At 40.1% G+C, this 19,311-nt stretch overlaps 3 protein-coding genes across 3 annotated transcripts in view; all 3 read right to left on the bottom strand.

Moving 5' to 3' along the window:
* Positions 1-264: 264 nt before the first annotated feature.
* On the bottom strand, positions 265-8,849 carry MYCBP (MYC binding protein). Its single transcript, XM_053575618.1, has 5 exons — positions 8,672-8,849; positions 8,403-8,475; positions 3,752-3,800; positions 2,830-2,959; positions 265-1,489 (listed from the first exon to the last, which is right to left on the bottom strand). Exons 1-5 carry the CDS (start codon positions 8,753-8,755, stop codon positions 1,445-1,447), a joined length of 381 nt encoding a protein of 126 aa, XP_053431593.1. The 5' UTR covers positions 8,756-8,849; the 3' UTR covers positions 265-1,444.
* A 179-nt stretch (positions 8,850-9,028) lies between these two features.
* On the bottom strand, positions 9,029-11,808 carry GJA9 (gap junction protein alpha 9). The gene has a single exon (XM_053575612.1). The coding sequence runs from the start codon at positions 11,515-11,517 to the stop codon at positions 9,976-9,978; it is 1,542 nt and encodes a 513-aa protein (XP_053431587.1). The 5' UTR covers positions 11,518-11,808; the 3' UTR covers positions 9,029-9,975.
* Positions 11,809-18,092: 6,284 nt separating this feature from the next.
* The window catches only part of RHBDL2 (rhomboid like 2), a 58,816-nt gene continuing 57,597 nt past the window's right edge, over positions 18,093-19,311 (bottom strand). The window contains exon 9 of the mRNA XM_053575616.1: positions 18,093-18,656. Within this exon, the coding sequence (XP_053431591.1) occupies positions 18,477-18,656 (180 nt within the window). The 3' untranslated portion in view covers positions 18,093-18,476. The remainder of the gene's footprint in view (positions 18,657-19,311) is intronic.

Here is a 19,311-nt window from a genome sequence, read left to right on the forward strand (position 1 = left end):
TAATGTGACTGAAATGCCCTTGTAATTGGCTTGATCACAATCTCCAGCAGATGCCATGGCTTTCGCTAGTTAAAGCCAGTTTTCATTGGGTCATTTTGTTTTCTATGTGTGTTTTGACCAAAAAGTAAAGATAGGTTCTCCAATAACAGGGACAGAATATGTGAAATAAGAATACTTGCAAATGTTAGCCTATTAACAAGGAAAGAAAAAAATAGTAAATCAAAACATCTGACTGTAGTGCTTCCAAAAGAAAGGAAAAAGGACTAACAAACAAGAATATAGCACTTTACCATTTACAAATCTTTCACATAGATTCTCCTTTGACCCTCACAACAACCCTGTGAGGTAGGCAGCACAGATATTCTTCTCATTTAACAGATGAGGAAGGTGAATCTCAGAGCAGTGAACTGATATGCCCAAAGCTGTACAGTTAGTGAATAATCTGTATTGTCATCAGTGTTTGGCCTAAAAATTCAGCACCCAACATCTCTTCATTACTTGCCCTACCTACTTCACAGGGATAATGAAGATAAAATGAATTCAAGTCTAGAAAAATACTTGGAGGGAAAAAAGCACTACATAATTATACCCACAAACTATAATTTTCCACAATACATGGCTCATTCCCCTTCTCATCCCAGCTTGTGCACGAACCCATAGCATTATGTTGCCTCAATTCTGTGCTCAACTTAGCAAGTAAGGCAGGATAATAGTATGATCCTGTTTAAAGTTATATAAATTACAATCAGGGTAACTGCTGTTACTAAGCAAATTGAAAATCAGTACAGAAAGGCCAATGTGCAACTAGGACTCACTAAGCACAGAGCAAAGCAAGGCAAGATTATCAGACAGGGCATGATTGCATAGAAGGAAAATGTGGTGTCAGAGTCCAGACTGGCACCACACAGTTATCTAAGGCAAAGTGGTGGCAAAGAAGAGTTATTTGTTCTGCGTTATATAAACAAAAGCAGAAGATTCATGGGAACCCATATAAAAGCATCTTATGTCACACAGATCTCCCCAGCTGCCTAAAGGGAATATAAACAACAGTGTCATCTTCATTTTCAAAAATGACTGTACCTATGTTCGTATCCTGAACTACACCAAGGAATAGCTCCATGATAAATTTGCTTGGTTAAAATATATCCAGTACCATCATTCCTAATCAGACTATTAAACAAAATGTCTTTTAAGGTAATGAATTAGATGTCTGTGTTTACATTTTTTTCAGGATTTACTTTGGATTCTCCTGCTTTAAGACCCAAAAAAAGTCATAGTGAGTTTTTATTGGTGATTCTAAGTATATGTGTTGATAACAGTGTGATAGGTGAATTTAACATATTAAAAGAGTTCTATAGCATCTTTTCAGAAAAGACTATATACTATACAAACTATTCAAGTCATACAAAACCATTTTTCAGTGTCTTTTCAACTGAGAAGAATCCTATTCAGCACGCTTCTCCTCCTGAGGTGGTTCATACTGAGCAAGCTATGGGGCAAAGACAGATGAGTTTAGGTGAATTTTATTCTAAATTGGGTAAAAAATACTTAGTAACAAAACAAAATGAGTTAACTATTATATTCAATTTAGCTACTGAATTAGTAAGTTTGTATTAAATACAAGTCTCTATAACTATCCATTTTAGATCTTTAAATGATTTAAGATTTAATACAATCAAACCTAATGAAAGCCTTTTTCATATAAACCTTTAAAATTACCAGGAAACTAAAATTTCAATTCATGACTGCACTGTCCAAATACTTGATATGGAATAATCTCTCTTTTCCCAAAGATGCTGTGCCTTACATACTCTCTTCCTCCCCGCCAAAAGTTTACTGAAATTCCCCTTAAAAAGCAGATGAGTTATGTAGCATTAATCTAGCCAGTCAATAAAGAATAACTAAAGTCTTTGCCCTAAAAGGTGCCAAAGAGTCACAACATTGTGGAATGTTAGATAATTTAAGATACTGCATTTTCTTTTATCCTAAACTCTGGTTCCTTACAAGAACCCTAAGCTAAGAATTGGGTTCTTCCAATTAGCTGCTGGATTTGAGCAGCTTATTAGATCTCACTAGGCTTTAGTTTCCTCACCTACACAATGGCATGTATACTTGTTTCATTTATCCACAAAGTTGTTGAAAAGATTTGAGAAATACTTAGAATAATGTAAAATATATTATGTGATCTGAAAGACTTAGAATTCACTAATTTGAAGTTTATGATAATTCTTGTAGAAGTTTGAAGAGAAAAAACTGTGGCACTAAATAAATTAAGTGCAATTTGTATGTACAAAGGTAAATTTGTTAACACACGGCCACCACATAAAACCATGCAGATTGTGAACTGCACAACTCTTCAGAGGTGCTATTCACACAGCACAGGTCCCTTACTGACCTTAAATCAACTGCTTAAAAATCTCAGAACTATCCCCTTACTTATAAGCAGCAGTAACCAATATTCCCATTGTTTTGTTCATGCAGGTTCCCACTAACCTCTTCTTGACCACTCTTTGCTTGTTCTACTTACAATACATCTCCTGGTTTTCTAGAGAGGGCGGTAAGTCTGGCCTTGCAATTGATTCAGATTGGTATTCACCCTCTTCCCTCCCCTCCTATCCATCTTAGTGAGGTTTTGATCATATAATGATTAAAAGTAAAATTATTTTTAATATGAATTCTTTTAAAAAAATTTACCTCTTCGAGGGACTTTACCTAACAATTGCAATCAGTGTAACCTGGCTTACTGTACCCTCAATGAATCCCCAACAATAAAAAAAAAAGAAAAAAAAATTTACCTCTTCAAATGTCAGTGGAATAAAAAAAATTTACCTTTGCTTTCAGTTTTTTATTTTCTTCTACAATAGCTTCATATTTCTCTTTCATTTCTGCCAATTCTAGACGTAGCAGTTCTATTTCTGGATTTTCTGGGGTAGCAGCTCCTAAGTGATGCTTTAAAAAACTATTTTCATTGTTAAGAATTTACTTCGTAGAGGTGAATGAAACTAATGAAGTAGCCCAGAATAGCATCAATATTCCACCTACCTACCGACCAGAGTCATCCACCCTACCACCAATATTTACCCAGAAATCACCATCTAAAAACTCAAAAGGAAATAACTTTGTCAATAAGCAAAAGTATTTTAAAGGTTATCTATATGAAAAAAAATAGTTTCAAAAACAAGGCCTTTTAGGGCACGGTGGTTCATGCACTCTGAGAGGCTGGACTGCTTGAGCTTCGGAGTTCAAGCCCAGCCTGATCAAGAGTCAGACCCCATCTCTAAAAATAGCCGGGCAGTGTGGTGGGCCCCTGTAGTCCCAGATTCTCAGGAGGCTGAGACAAGAGGATCACTTGAGCCCAGGAGTTTGAGATTGCTGTACGCTATGATGCCATAGCTGTATCGAGGGCGACATGATAAAATTCTGTCTCAAAAAAATAATAATAGGGCAGCGCCTGTGGCTCAGTCAGTAAGGCGCCGGCACCATATACCAAGGGTGGCAGGTTCAAACCTGGCCCTGGCTGAACTGCAACCAAAAAATATAGCCGGGCGTTGTGGCGGGCGCCTGTAGTCCCAGCTACTTGGGAGGCTGAGGCAAGAGAATCGCTTAAGCCCGGGAGTTGGAGGTTGCTGTGAGCTGTGTGATGCCACGGCACTCTACTGAGGGCCATAAAGTGAGACTCTGTCTCTACAAAAAAAAAAAAAATAATAGTAATAATAAGGCCTTTTTCTGACTTCAAAGATGAAAAGGATACTCCAAAGCACTATTAGGTTTCTCTGGTTCTTCGTATAAGGCTACCAACACTGCAAATCAAAAAGCAGAGAAAGAAACAATTAAAGGCTAAACTATGAATGGCTAAAATTACATTCCACAACCTAGTAAATATTAGGTGCCAACTATATGCCAAGTACATTGTTAAGCCTGTCTGAAAAATGGCAGACAGGAAAGACAAGGTCCCTCCTCTCAACAAATTTACAATCAAGTACAAAAGATAAGCAAGGAACTAGACAAAGGTATCCAGTATCAAGAAGCAATACTGGATAATGGGCTATAAAAGCACACTGGAAGAACACTGCTCAGCCTAGGACATCAGGGACAGCTTCCTAATGGAAGGGAAAGACTGAGACATAGTGATGAAAGTGTCAGATAAAACAGAAAGGACCGGGAGCAAGAAAACAAAATATCAAAGAACTGAAAATTCAAGTATGGCTGGATCAAATTGTGAGTGATGTGGCAGGAAAGGTGGTCAGGGGTCAGATTATGGAGGGTCCTGCAAGTTTGGTTAGACTTTGATCCTAAAAACAACAGACATAATATTTTTAAGGAGGAAAGTGACAGGCTCACTTTTCACTGTCATGTGGAAGACCAACTAGAGACAAGGATAAAGGAAGTAAGAAAAGTTAAGAGGCTGACGTGGCAATCCAGTTTAAAAAAGACAGCAAGCTGTGCTAGAGTGACAGAGAAGTGGGAAAAAAGAAATCTGAAAAAAAATTAGAGAAATCAACAGGGCTATAGTAATTACTGGAAGAAGCTTGAATTCAAAATGTTTTTCAAGGGCCAGGCATCGTGGCTCACTGGCTCACGCCTGTAATCTTAGCACTCTAAGAGGCCAAGGCCAGGGAATTGCACGAGCTCAGGAGTTTGAGAACAGCCTGAGCAAGAGGGAGACCCCATCTCTATTAAAAATAGAGAAACTAGGGCGGCGCCTGTGGCTCAGTGAGTAGGGCACCGGCCCCATATGCCGAGGGTGCTGGGTTCAAACCCAGCCCCGGCCAAACTGCAACAAAAAAATAGCCGGGTGCTGTGGCGGGCACCTGTAGTCCCAGCTACTCGGGAGGCTGAGGCAAGAGAATCGCTTAAGCCCAGGAGCTGGAGGTTGCTGTGAGCTGTGTGAGGCCACGGCACTCTACCAAGGGGCATAAAGTGAGACTCTGTCTCTACAAAAAAAATAAATAAAAAAAATAGAGAAACTAGCCAGATGTGGTGACATACACGTGTAGCTATTTGGAAGGCTGAGGCAACAGGATTGCTTGAGCCCAAGAGTTTGAGTTGAGCTATGATGACACCATGGCACCTTGCCCAGGGTGACAGAGTGACACTCTGTCTTTAAAAAAAAAAAAGCTCCAAGAACGAAGTTTCATATACAACATGCTAAATAATCACTAACAAAAACTAGTAATCATTTTCAAATCAGCACTTCTATATAGTTCATATAAGAACCATCTTGCTTACCTTCTCTTGAACAAAACCCTCCTATAATTGACTACAGATAAAAATATCTCTAAACCAGTGGTTAACCTTTTTGTGCATAGAACCCTTTGAAAAATCTGGGTGGGGGGAGAGTAACCACATGCAAAAAACTATGCCTATCTAGACCAAGCAGACCTGTTTGTAAACCAATTTACATGCTTCCCTTTTGTTCTTATAGAATTTTAATAAATCTTAACACTCTGAAGGCTGAAGCAGGAGGATTGCTTGAGCTTAAGAGTTTGAGGCCAGCCTGACCAAGAGTGAGACCCAGTCTCTATTAAAAACAGAAAAACAGCCAGGCACTGTGGTGGCACCTGTAGTCCCAGCTGCTTGGGAGGCTGAAGCTAGAGGATTGCTCAAGCCCAAGAGTTTGAGGTTGCTGTGAGCTATGATGTGAAGGCACTCTACTCAGGATGATGGATTAAAACTAAAAATAGAATTTTAATAACTTACCAAAATAATATAGACAATATGAAAAAATCAAATGGGCAACTACTTTTGACAACTTTTACATTGAGTTTTGATAGTTACTCTTCATCTCTGAATACACTTAGAACACTTTTTTTTTTTTTTTTTGAGACAGAGTCTCACTATGTCATCTCAGCCTCTGGAGCTGGGACTACAGGCTTGTGTGACAATACTCAGCTAGTTTTTCTATTTTTAGAGACAGAGTCTCACTCTTGCTCAGGCTGGTCTCAGAACTCCTGAACTCAAGCAATCCATCTGCCTTGGCCTCCCAGAGTGCTAGGATTACAGCCATGAGCTATTGCACCCACCAACAGCACTATTTTTTGAGAAATTGATAGGTATATGCCCTCTCTGCTCCTCTCTCAGTATGATACAGAACTTTAATCCTTCTTTTTATTGCCTTTTTCTTTCAATTATATGCTCAAATCTTCATTTCTTCTTCCATTAATTTCCCCTGATCTCTACTGAATCCTAATTTTATAAGACATATATATTAATACTTGTACCCTTTCCTCCTCTTCCCCCAGCCCAGTTCTTTCAGTTTCTCAGTTTCTGCCAATGGTACTTACAAGGAGTACTTGATAATTGCAGAATATAACATAAATGCTAAATTTTCTTTGCTTTTTCTATAGATGAAATACATTTCCTTTTAGTCAGACAAGAACTCTATCTTGTTCCCTTTTTTGCATTAGCAGCCAGTGTTTTAGAGGTTGTCATAGTGCTCAAAATAGCTAACATACTTCTTCCAAATGATAGATCATCTTTAGCCATCCTCTTATGTGTTTTAATGTTACAGTTTCAAATCTTCTTGGAAATAAACTGGATAAAAAAATATAAATTAAATTTGTGTAAAGTATCTATGTGTGAAGCTGAAAATCAAATTTTAAATAAATCATAGCAATACATACTGTGTTGATTGTCTGATGTTATTTAGGAGCCTAGAAATCTAAAGAGACTGAGAGATTAAGACTCCAGTGTATGTGAGCAAGGGATAAGAAGCCTCCATAAATTTCCAATCTCTAATGAAGGAAAATCCTTTACACAGCCACAGGCTGTACACCTTTGGGTAGTCAGTTACCTCCTCCAACTGTCACTTTTCTGCCTTTTACCATTCTATCTTTCCCTCACTCCATCCAGCCCATGCTGGCCTCCTTATACTTCCTGGAAGTATTGACATCATATACTGTTTCATTCAGATCTCTACTCAAAAGTTACTTTATAAAGGCCTCCCCCTACACACCATATTTCTGGCACAAAAATCCCACACATTGCTCTCTATCCCCTAACCTTGCTATGTTTTTATTCACAGTAAGTATTTGTGTAAAGTACCTATGTTTGAAGCTGAAAAATCAAATTTTAAATAAATAATAGCAAGTCTAATTATTAAATTAGTCTCCTTAAGTTTCTAGGCTCCTAAATAACAAATTGTCAGATGTTATTTAGGAGCCTAGAAATCTAAGGAGACTTATCACTAGCTGACTTACGTACATTATCTGTCTCCCCTCAATTAGACTTTAATAAGCGCATGAGGGCAAAGACTTTTTTCTTCCCACTGCTATATTCCCAGCGTCTAGAACAGAGACCTGAATAAAATTAATAAGTAAATGAACTTGTAGGGGGGTTTAGAAGAGATGACGTTCCAAGCATTTCTCATACTTAGAGACAACACAGCCCGGCTCTTCCAGAATAGTCCTGTAATACTTGCTGAAATTTATTTGCAAACAGAAAACTACCTGTAGTATCTAAACCCAGAGTACACAGCAATTCACAATTACCAAACCATGCATAGGAATTAAAAGTCTGCTTTCTACTTAAACCCCAGAGTTATCCTCCTCCCAAAATTTTCCCCTAGTCTTTGATCCAAAAAGCAGTTACCAAATAATTCTCCAGACACTTGCTATTCTTACATGATTCAGGTTCTTGTCCCTGCCAGCAGTTCATTCTACGCCCTTGGATATCCCAGTTAGTGAGTAGAGTGACACAAAGCAGGCATCCAGATTATTGCTAAAATACTGAAATAAGCTGTATCCTACCTGTTGGAATCCTTCTGTTTCAGGACTTTACTCATCTACTTAAATATTGAAGCCACGAAGGAAGAGACACAGTGTAACAGTAAACTACCATTTCAAAAGTGAATACAATATAACCATTTTGATGTGCCTACAAGCACCTTAAACTGTAATTCTACTTGAATTATGAAATCTACACAAAGTAGGAATTGATACAGACTAAGAAATGGGGATTGAAAAGCCACAGCCAAATTGGCTATGAATTGCCTACATGGAGATTAGGCTCAACTACTTCACAGCCTCCTTTAAAATCTGGTTTCTCCCAGTTGCCCCTTGTTAGAGGGAAAATATTAAGATTCCGAGGAGAAGGCGGGAGGAATTGGGAGCTCAAGGTCTTTAGCAAACACGACCCCTGCGACTGCTCAGGCAAAGCAACGGAAGTTGGAGAGACTTTGCAACAGCTGCAAGAGTTTCACTCCCAGCGCGGTGAGTGGTAGCGTGAGCTAGGCTACCCCACCCCGGCCAGCGCTGGGCAGCCAACGTGCGCCGGTCCCCGCCGAACCCCGAGGCCCACCTGTCTGGACCCGGACAGGTCACACCTGTTCCCCTTCTCTACTCGGGCGCGGCGTCGAGAAGCACGACGAGGGCACCAGAAGCCCTGTCCTCGCCCATGCTCACCTTTGGTCAGCGTGTCCAGCACCCCGGACTTCTCTAAGTATCTCCGGAACTGCTCACGCTTCGAGTCGGCGGCCTGAGAAGATAGCGCTGGTCAGTAGCCAAAGCCCAGGGGCCGGAGCAGGAAAATGACTGCAAGTGCCGCAACCCCGCCTCCGCCTCGCTACCTCGGCCCCCTCCCCAAACCTGCGCGCGCGCCCCTACTCCCACCCGCAGCCGCCCAGCGGCTGGTTACCGCCCGCACGCCCCCAGCCACGCCGCGCCCCCCTCACTTTGTAATGGGCCATAGTGACAGCGGCAGCGGCGTAGCTGGCGCCCCGGACCGTGACTGGCGGGCTCGAAGCGGCACTGCTCATGCGCGGAAGGGGGTGCGCGCCTGCGCATCTGCAAACCACGGGCCGGGATCTCCGGGGTGTGGCCTGTTTTCATAGCGACCAAGACGCTCTGCATCCCCCGTAACAGGCTAAGTCGAGGGAGACTGCGTAGGCCCGCCCCTCCGGCTGTCGGGGCAGCACCTCTTCTTCCTCTTCCGGTCCTCGTGACGATTCTGTTGCTTAGGGACAAGCGAGGTTTTGGTTACTCGGGATAAGTGTCTCAGGTGGGGACTTAGATGGGCACGGCGACCGGAGGCGGGGCTCCGGAGCACTGGGACTGCTGCGGGAGAGAGGATTGCCGGACGGTGGCACTGGGTGCGTCTTTCTCAACTGAGACCTCGGAAGCTGTGGCCACTCCTAAGTGCTGGGCTTCTTCGCTCTCATTCTGAAAACGCGCACGACTTCCTGACAACTTAGAGGAGAATTGAGAATCGCACGTTTGGGCTTCAGCTTCTTTACTTTTGGTGTTTCCTTGATTTGTGGCTGATTGGATGAGGGCCTCTAAAGGGTGAGGAGTAATATGCTAGCCAGGAGCTAGCATTTTGAAGCGCTTACTGTATTGTATACCAATACAGATACTTTTCATTTTAACCTTCACAGCATCCTTGTAGGATCGGTACTGTCCGTAAAGTGGTGAGGTTAGATGACCAGGGAGGAGCAGACTCCAAACTGGCAGTGAATCATGGTGGTCATTCTAATTGGTGAAGGAAAGCCACAGATCTTTTTAAGATTTTATTTACTAGGTAACAACATATGGTTATACTGAAGATACATTAGGTTACAGTATAGAAGGAAACTAAGTTATTAAATTCCGCAGGCAAACAAAATTAACCCAGTGTCCAAAGGTAAAGTATTAGTAAAGGAGGATTATATAGATGAAGAACAATTTCCTAAGGCTGTGGTCCCTTCAGAGAAAAAAACCTGGTCAAACCATTTAGACTAGATTCTGAACATGTGATTTTCTGAAGATCAGTTTTGCACATTCTGAAGAGAGTCGTAAAATCTGCCTTTGAATTTCAAGCTATTCCTTCACAATCCAAAATTAGAGCTGTTCTTCCCTTTCTGGAATGATGTTACAGTTGTCCCTCCTAGCAGCTGGTTTTTAGAGCTACCCTTACCCATTTTGTCTGTGTTCCACCACCTCTAGGCCACTTCTTGATAATATATAATAATACACAAAATATTTAAAAGCCAACAGCTGTTCAGATCTGAAGATCTGTGGGAACCCGCCTACCATTGAAATTGTTCATCAGGGATGCTATATGATTTGAAGAACAAACAGTAGGATTATTGCAGGCTCTGACAAACTCAGGCTCAAAGGGCAACACTCCCAAAGAATCAGGAGTGTTTTGAATGTCAAGTGATTGACAGAAGTCTCCTTGTGAAGGAGGAAGGGTTCCAATTGTGCCCTCTCCAAACTGGCCCTTTAGGTTACCTTTAGAAGATGACTCCCGGTTTTCATCTTCTGTAGAGGGACCCCAGGCAGTACTAAGCCACCTTCGTTTCCAAGTGCTGCTAGCTGACATTGAGAAAGCTGTTTGGGGCGATTGACCTATGTGGCCGTCCAAATCTATAGCAACACCTGGAATAGAACAGTGACCTCTAGAGTTCCTTTTACTGTCTTTGCCATCAATTTCTCTTTTTTCCCTTACCTGGCTACCATTAACTTCTTTTGCAAAAATTTTATGAGTATTTTTATTATTATTTGAGCCAATGGGTTGAAGATGACTATAGGTAGTGCTAAGTGTGCAAATCCCATTAGAAAGTTCAGTTTCCTGTTCATCCAAACTGTATTTCTCATTTGCATTGTGATTGTCAGGATTTGCCTGACATGCAGAAGGTGAATTTAAACTAGGGTACTCTGCTGTGTGTGTTTGCTTTTCCACTAAAAGATTATAATTGGGTGCAGAAGGAAGTTGCTTCAGTGAATTTGCAGATGTGTTCTGATATTTGGCTAGATTTTGTTCTGACTTGTTTGCATAGAATTTATGATCATCCTTCAATTTATATTTTCCCCAAAGCCCTCTTTTAATCTTTTTAAAACCTAGGTGGAAAATTTCTAAAATGTTCAAAAAAAGTGAAATAGTGGCTATAGATTGCATAAATAATAGGAATATTGTCTTCTCTGTTGGTCTTGAAACAAAACAATCTATTATGTTTGGACACGGGTGGCCATGACATTTAAATAAAGGCTCTAAGTGAAATCCATATAAAAGATACTGTCCAATCATGAACCCAACTTCAACCACAGATCGAGTGAAAATGTGTGTCACATAAGTGCAAAGCAAGGTTCCTCTGAGCGGAGCTTTATTTAGTTTCCTTTTCTCTAGCTGACAAAGCTCTTGCTCCAGTCTCCTCCGATCCCCGGGCATTTCAAATTCTACTCCCTCCAATTCTCCTCTTAATTGAGCTTTCATCCTCTGCCTTTCTTCCTCTAGAACTCTCAGTCTGTACAAAGCATGGCCCATGTAGACCAGAGATGGTGAAGACACAAATATCACCTGCAGAACCCAGTATCTAATGAGGGAGATGGGAAAGGCCTGGTCGTAGCATACGTTTCTGCAGCCAGGTTGTTCAGTATTGCAAATGAAGCCAGACTGCTCATCATTCCAGACATCTTCAGCTGCTACACCCAGAACAAGCATTCGAAATATGAACAGGATGGTGAGCCAGATCTTTCCAATCATGGTGGAGTGGATATGAACTTCCTCCAGAGTATCTCCAAGGAGATTCCAATCCCCCATGTTTATTTAGTCAGCCATCTGAGCTCTGAACCCCATCAAATAGGAGACAGATAAAGTCTTCTATTCTGAAGGGAGTGCTGTTTCTTAAAGCGAACCTGTGGACAAAATATGAACAAAGCATCACTCTTTCCATGTACTAGTTGCTTTACCTAGATAGCGGTGTTAATCTGTTACCAAGAATATATTTTAGATGTCAGGAATATAAAATCACTGATGTTTAGACATCATAATGCAATGGGAGAAGACGACGCCTGGAGGAGGAGGAGGTGGAGAAGTATATGTATCCCTATTAAGAAGATAATTGCGGGCAGCGCCTGTGGCTCAGTGAGTAGGGCGCCGGCCCCATATGCCGAGGGTGGCGGGTTCAAACCCAGCCCCGGCCAAACCACAACAGAAAAATAGCCGGGCATTGTGGCGCGCACCTGTAGTCCCAGCTGCTCAGGAGGCTGAGGCAAGAGAATCGCTTAAGCCCAAGAGTTAGAGGTTGCTGTGAGCTGTGTGACACCACGGCACTCTACCCGAGGGCGGTACAGTAAGACTCTGCCTCTACAAAAAAAAAAAAAGAAGATAATTGCTCTGGGAGGCCGAGGCAGGTGGATTGCTTGAGCTCACAAGTTTGAGACCAGACTGAGCAAAAGTGAGACCCGTCTCTACTAAAAAATAGAAAAACTGAGGCAAGAGGATCACTTGAGCCCAAGTTGAAAGTTGCTGTGATGTCACTGCACTCTCCCCAGAGTGACAGCTTGAGACTGTCTCAAAAAAAAAGAATATAATTGGGGGCTTGGCACCTGTAGCACAGTGGTTATGGTGCCAGCCACATGCACCGAGGCTGGTGGGTTTGAACCCGACCCTGGCCAGCTAAACAACAATGACAGCTGCAACAACAACAAAAAAAAATAGCCAGGCGTTGTGGCAGGCACCTGTAGTCTCAGCTACCTGGGAGGCTGAGGCAAGAGAATCACTTAAGCCCAAGAGTGTGAGGTTACTGTGAGCTGTGACACCATGGCACTCTACTAAGGGTGACATAGTGAAACTCTGTCTCAAAAAAAAAAAGAATATAATTGGGGTGGCACCCATAGCTCAGTGGGTAGGGCACCAGCCACATGCACCACAGCTGGTGGATTCAAACCTACCAGCTGTTTTAGCTGGACCTGCTCAAACAAACAAACAAAAAAATAGCCAGGCGTTGTGGCGGGCGCCTGTAGTCCCAGCTACCTGGGAGGCTAAGGCAAGAGAATCGCTTGAGCCAAAGAGTTTGAGGTTGCTGTGAGCTGTGATGCCATGGCACTCTACCAAGGGGAACAAAGTGAGACTCTGTCTCAATAAAATTAAAAAAAAGAAAAAAAAAAGAATACTGTAGTCCCAGCTACTCGGGAGGCTGAGGCAAGAGAATCGCCTAAGCCCAGGAGTTGGAGGTTGCTGTGAGCTGTGTGAGGCCACGGCACTCTACCGAGGACCATAGGATGAGACTCTGTCTCTACAAAAAAATATATATATATATCATTGGAGAGGACCCTATCAGAAAGGAGTCATTTTACTTAGCTGAATGAAATTTGTTATTTTTTTTAAACTAAAAACTTTGGGGGAAGTTTCTGAAACTACAGACTTGATCTTTCAAACCTTATTTATGAAAATTATTTTATATAAAAGTTTTAACCAGAGTCAGTGATTTTTAAGTCTCATTTATACACAAAGGAAAACATGCTTCATTTGGTAATTCGGTAAGATACAGCATTTAATGAAACCAGAGGAAATAGATCTGGCTCTATTATAGGAATTTAGATTAGTTTTTCAATACAAATTTAAATAAGTTCTGTTTTTTTCTGGCAGTTGGTGAGCATTTTCAAAAATTCATTTCAGTAATATTTATGAATATTTATAAAATTCTTAGGTTTTGCTATGAAAAACGTAAATACCATGGTAAAATGAACTTTTAAACATTCTCAACTGCAGTATTTTATGGTACCAGAATGTTAGTAGATATTACTTGAAATTAACTGATCAATGGTATAGTATTGGTATTATAGACATTTTCATTGTAACAAGCTTTGACCTATTTAAGATATGTAGCTTGCTTTTTTGAAAAGAATAATGGGACAAGTTACAATTTAGCTGCTTCGATTATCTGCCCATGGGTCTTATAATAACTTGGACATCCTAGGATGTCAGAGGAAATACATCCCCAAGGAAAGATTTTAAAAGTGATTGTTTCATTCTCTTTTGTTTAAAATATAAATGTATTCCTCTCCCCTTGTATGAAAGGAAATGTTACATAATTAAACAAAATGCTATGATACAACATGTGTTCATCACAAAAATCCTATAGGGCATGTCGTTTCCCCCATTTTACAGAGGAAACCCAGGCACGCCTTAATTTACCAAAGGTCAGACAGCTGGAGCTGATAGTCAGATCCAATCAATGTAGCTCTAGAGTCAGCTCTTATTTCACACAACTATTTTTCCTCTTTGAGAAAACTTGAAATTTACAAGAAAGGAACATTGAGATGATCTGTTTCTGTTAACATTTTAGGAATGTCAAATAGTAATAGATTTGGCTTTTTAAATAACTGGGTTTACAGTCTTTACTTTCTTAAAGCTTGATATTATTAATAAGACTTGGAAAAGCATCAGCCTTCTAAAATTTGGTTGTCTTCCTGAGATAGAGAAAATTTCTACTGACTTTATTCTGTTAAGAATAGTATAAGCAATAATCCAAAGCTTTAAAATGTAAGCAAGGACGTTATTCATGTTATTGTTTTTAATAGTCATAAATTAAAAATCCCCAAATAATTATCAGTACAAGAAAGATTAACTAAACAATGATACATCCACAGTGTGATACTATGCTACCAGTAGAAATGATAACTATATACTAATATGTTATATTATTTCCCTGCAATTCAGGTTATAGTAGTATGGCCCATTGCAAATATTGTTACATGTAGAGGTGCATACCAAAATGTCTAGATGGGTATTCATCAAAATATTAAAACTGTGGTAAGATTACAAATGACTTAATTTTTTGTAATTATATGTATTCTAATTTTTTTACAATGAGCATTTAACTTTTATAATCATGAAAAGAAAATAGGTTTATCTTTCCTTAAAGAGCAAGAACATAAAATTTCCTAGGAACAGTATTATTTAGCTACAAATTAAAGCTTTCATAGCAAATGACATGAAACTTATATACACAGGAACAGTACCATAGAATTCAAAAACAAAAGATAAAAACATTTCAAACAACTCTTTCTTATTTAGCTAAAACAGAGAAATTGACACAAACCTTTCAAAGCTCAGGTAAATCTAAGGAGCAAATCATGCTTAGAAGTTACACTATGGCCATCTCCAGCTTATTCTCTGTATTTGTAGAGCAGAGTCGGTGCAGCTCAGTGCAGTGAGTTAGCCATCAACTAAAATCCATTTCCTTTTGTGCCCATCCTTCTGCTACAGCGCTGTCCAATAGAACTTTCTGCAACAATGGAAATATTCTCTATCTGTGCTGTCCAATAAGGTAGCCATGTGCTACATGTAGCTGTCGAGTACTTGCAATATGGTTTGTGTATCAGAGCAATTGAATTTTTAATTTTATCTCATTTTAATAAAAATTTAGGCCAGGCACAGTGGTTCACACCTGTAATCTTAGCAGTCTGGAAGGGTGATGAGGCAGGTGGATTGCTTGAGCTCCCGAGTTTGAGACCAGCCTGAGCACGAGTGAGACCCCCCATCTCTACTAAAAATAGAAAAGCTAATGGAGTACAATGATGGGTGCCTGTAGTCTCAGCTACTTGGGAGGCTGAGGCAAGAGGATTGCTCAAGCCCAAGGATTTGAGGTTGCTGGTGACAGAGTGAGACTGTCTCAAAAAAAAAATTTAAAGAACTACACGTGGGCAGCACCCGTAGTTCAGTGGGTAGGGCACCAGCCACATACACCAAGGTTGGTGGGTTCGAACCTGGCCCAGGCCTGCTGCAACAACAATGACAACTGCAACAACAACAAAAAAAAATGGCTGGGCATTGTGGCAGGTGCCTGAGGTCCCAGCTGCTTGGGAGGCTAAGGCAAGACAATCGCTTAAACCCAAGAGTTTGAGGTTGCTGTGAGCTGTGACACCATAGCTCTGTACCCAGGGTGACAGCTTGAGACTCTGTCTCAAAAAATAAATAAAGAGCTATATGTACCTAGTAGCTGCTTTATTGGATAAGGTTTCTAATATTCCTAATAACACAATGCAGTCTACAAGACTAAACTGATGAGCCCCAAATTAAGCTGAGTAAATGATTGTTCTATAATTCAGAGTTGTCAAATTTAAAATACTGGGAGATATTTGTGTGCTTTTTTTGTGTGTGTGTATGTGTGCTTTTTTAACTGTAATTTTTGCTATTGATGGAACCCATTAAAATGTCATTGTTTTGGTAAAGTGAGCCATGTCTCTAGCACCAAAAAGTCCTTCTTATTAGGTAATAATTTCTTAGTCATCAGCCTTAGTAATCAATGGGTCATGTCCAATTTCATAGTTAGATAAATCCTGTTTCTCTGTCTAGTTTTCTGTTACTAACAATTACATTGTACTTTAGATCATTAAATGTATCATCAGAACAAATGACCTGGTGGGATGGCTATGATAGATATTTCTTCTGTGAGCCTCTTTGCCAAATAATAGCTACTCTGTGGATTAAATGCAAACGTTTCATCAGGGAAAATTTTATGTATGTGTTTATATACACACATAGATTTATGTTTCTATACGATGTATTATATAAATTACACATGAGTAACATGTAAATTTAATTAATGTGAAAAATGCTCAATCTCAGTAGTCAGAGAAATACAAATTTACACGTAGTATTATTTTTTAACTATCAAAATGCAAAATTGTCAAGATTTATAATACCTTCTTTTGGAAAAGTAGAGGGAAACTGTTACTCTCATATACTATAGGTAAAAATATAAACAGATACAGCTATTTGAAAGGCAGTTTAAATCTATCAAAATTAACATTTCTGCTTCTGGGTGCATGAAATATTCATTCACCAAACATACTCAAAGGTACACTGCATCTGCCAGGATGTTCACATAGCATCGTTGGTAATTGTATAGAGTCAGCAACAATTTAAATGTCGATGGAGTAACACAGTCTTCACTTAGTTTAGGTAAATCTGAGAAGCAAATCATGCCTCCGAGGAGTTTTTCCATGGACACCTTTAGCTTGTTCTCTGAGGTTGTCCCTTTGTGGGGGTAGAGCAGATTCTATGTCACTCAATGCAATGGATGAGTCCGTTGTCAACTAAAGTCCATCTCCCTTTCTGCTCATCCCACCTAGAAGAAAGCCGGGAAGGGTACACACCCTACTGCCATGACCTCTGACAGGGGTCCTAGCTAGGGGAAAAGGATCTTTTGTCTTGTAAGTTCCTGTTTGAATCTTTGTTTAACCGAGAACATACTCATATTCTCATGCTCATACTTAATTTTTTTTTTTTAACAAACCCAGGTCAGTTTTTCTCAAAATACTACACTAGCTTTGCTCATTGTGTCTAATTATGTATATGTGTCCTTTCAAAATACATTAACATGTTTAGATGGGATGTTTAATAAATGAAATATGTTGATGAAAAATTCTATTTCCTGTGTTCAGGTGACCCAAAACTACCATTTCAGAAAACAAAACAAATTGCAACCCGGCTTCTGTATAGGAAAAGGACACAGACTTTTCAGCTTTCAGACATGACACTTCACCGATTATAAATACATCCTACCCACTTCTAGGGCAGCCACTAACCGAATGAAGGATGAGAATCTGATCACAGATGAGAATGCAAAGAGTCAAGGTACATAGTGTGCAGGAGAAAGCCACTTGCAGTTGTTAGGATCTTAGATGCACTGTTAGAATGTTAAACTAAGGCTGGGCACCGTGGCTCACAGCTGTAATCCTAGCACTCTGGAAGGCTGAGGCAGGTGGATGGCTTGAGCTCAGAAGTTTGAGACCAGCCTGAGCAAGAGCGAGACCTTATCTCTACTAAAAATCGAAAAAAAAAACACTAGCCGGGCATTATGGTGGGCGCCTGTAGCCCCAGCCACTTGGGAGGTTGAGGCAAGAGGATCTCTTGAGCCAAGAGTTTGAGGTTGCTGTGATCTATGATGCCATGGCACTCTATTCAGGGTGACAGAGGGAGACCGTCTCAAACAAAAGAAAAGGAAAAGAATCTTAAACTAGCCATTCAAAAAATTCTCCGTCTTATTCTGTATTTCAACCATTCATGGTGTTATCCACATAGATATCTGTTCCCATCCTATGATACTCTTTCAGAATTTGGGGAACACAGTGTTGTTAGACCAGTAGGGAAGAGAATGGGTTCTCAGGTCATTACTTGGGTTTAAATTCTGCCCCCCTCAGACAAGTACTTGATTTTTAGAAAGAGTTTACAGATATTCACCTCTAATCTCTAAGATACAGAGTTATATCTCCCTTTGTGGATTATTGAAAAGATTAGCAGTAAAGAATATAAAACATCTCAAAGGGTAGTGCTCTAGCTACTCAAACAGCGCTATATTTTAATGATTATCAAGAGTCTGACACTGGTATGAAAAGTTTTTATTATCAGCATAGTATAGTATTCAGGGTTTTATCAAGCAATCTACAAAGTATATTTCCTCCAAGGAGACCCAAGTCTTTTTTATGGGATACATACATGTGTACCATGCCTAGGAAGACCTAATCTCTGGTTTTTACTGCCCTTCTCTTTTCTCTCCTTCTCATCTTCCTCTTTACATTTGGAAGCTACTTCTTTACATCCTAAGTTCTTTTTGTAAACAGTCCTTACAACTAATCAGTTGAGTGCTGTATTTTCCTCTTTATAAAATTATTAAACTTTTCTAGGTCTTCTCTGTTTCTTCGTAGAGGTTTTCCATTTTTTCCCCTCCACGTGGCTCTTTTTATTAATTGACTTGTTTTAGGGGCAGCTCAGTTGGCTGGAGATAAGAAAATGTTGAAAAACACAGCAAACAAGACACAAGCCAGGTAAGCAGCAATTGCGATCCAAAACCTTGGGTCTTTCAGGAGAGCTTTATCAAAGCAGCTAAACACGGTGTAACCTATGGACATTCCAGCAAATCCACCAGCAATGTGAGCTGCAAAAGACACCTTTGGAGAAAAAGGGAGAAAGTGGAAATAAATGAAGAAAATGCTAATTGCGTATTTAGGTTGCACCTCTCTTAGTCAAACACAGAAACCATCACAAGTTAAACAAGAGTCCTACAAGTCTGGAGAACTAGGGGTTAAGCAAAAGAGACACAAAACTCCAAGTGCTCAGAAAGAGATGTTCTAGAACGTGCAAAGCTAAAAGTCATTTTCACCCATTCTCTGAGTACACAAGGCAGAGCCATGGTTTCTCGTTCTTCTTTGATCATTATTGCATTTGGGATTGTTCCGTATTATTGCAACCAAGAGAATAGGAGTTGAGTTGCCATAAGGAATTTCTATAGAAACATCATCTGATCCCACATAAATGGGATGTTGGAATTAAAATGCAAGTAGTAACATACACACACATACTCAAACAGAAACTACCAAATTCAAGGACTAATCCCAGCAAAACTGGAAGTCTTTGTCAGTTTTTGTTATGAATGCATATGGACCCAAATTTTCACTGCTGTTTCCCAGTCAGCTTTTTCTTCTCTGTGAACAGGGCTTCTCGCCTCTTATAGAATAGCTGGTAACATGGCAGGTGCAGTGAAGTTGAGTCTCTTGATCAGAGATATGAGGGAGTTAAATGATATGATTTCCTCAGGAATTTTCT

Source organism: Nycticebus coucang, chromosome 22 (assembly GCF_027406575.1).
Source record: "Nycticebus coucang isolate mNycCou1 chromosome 22, mNycCou1.pri, whole genome shotgun sequence".
Taxonomy (NCBI): Eukaryota; Metazoa; Chordata; class Mammalia; order Primates; family Lorisidae; genus Nycticebus; species Nycticebus coucang.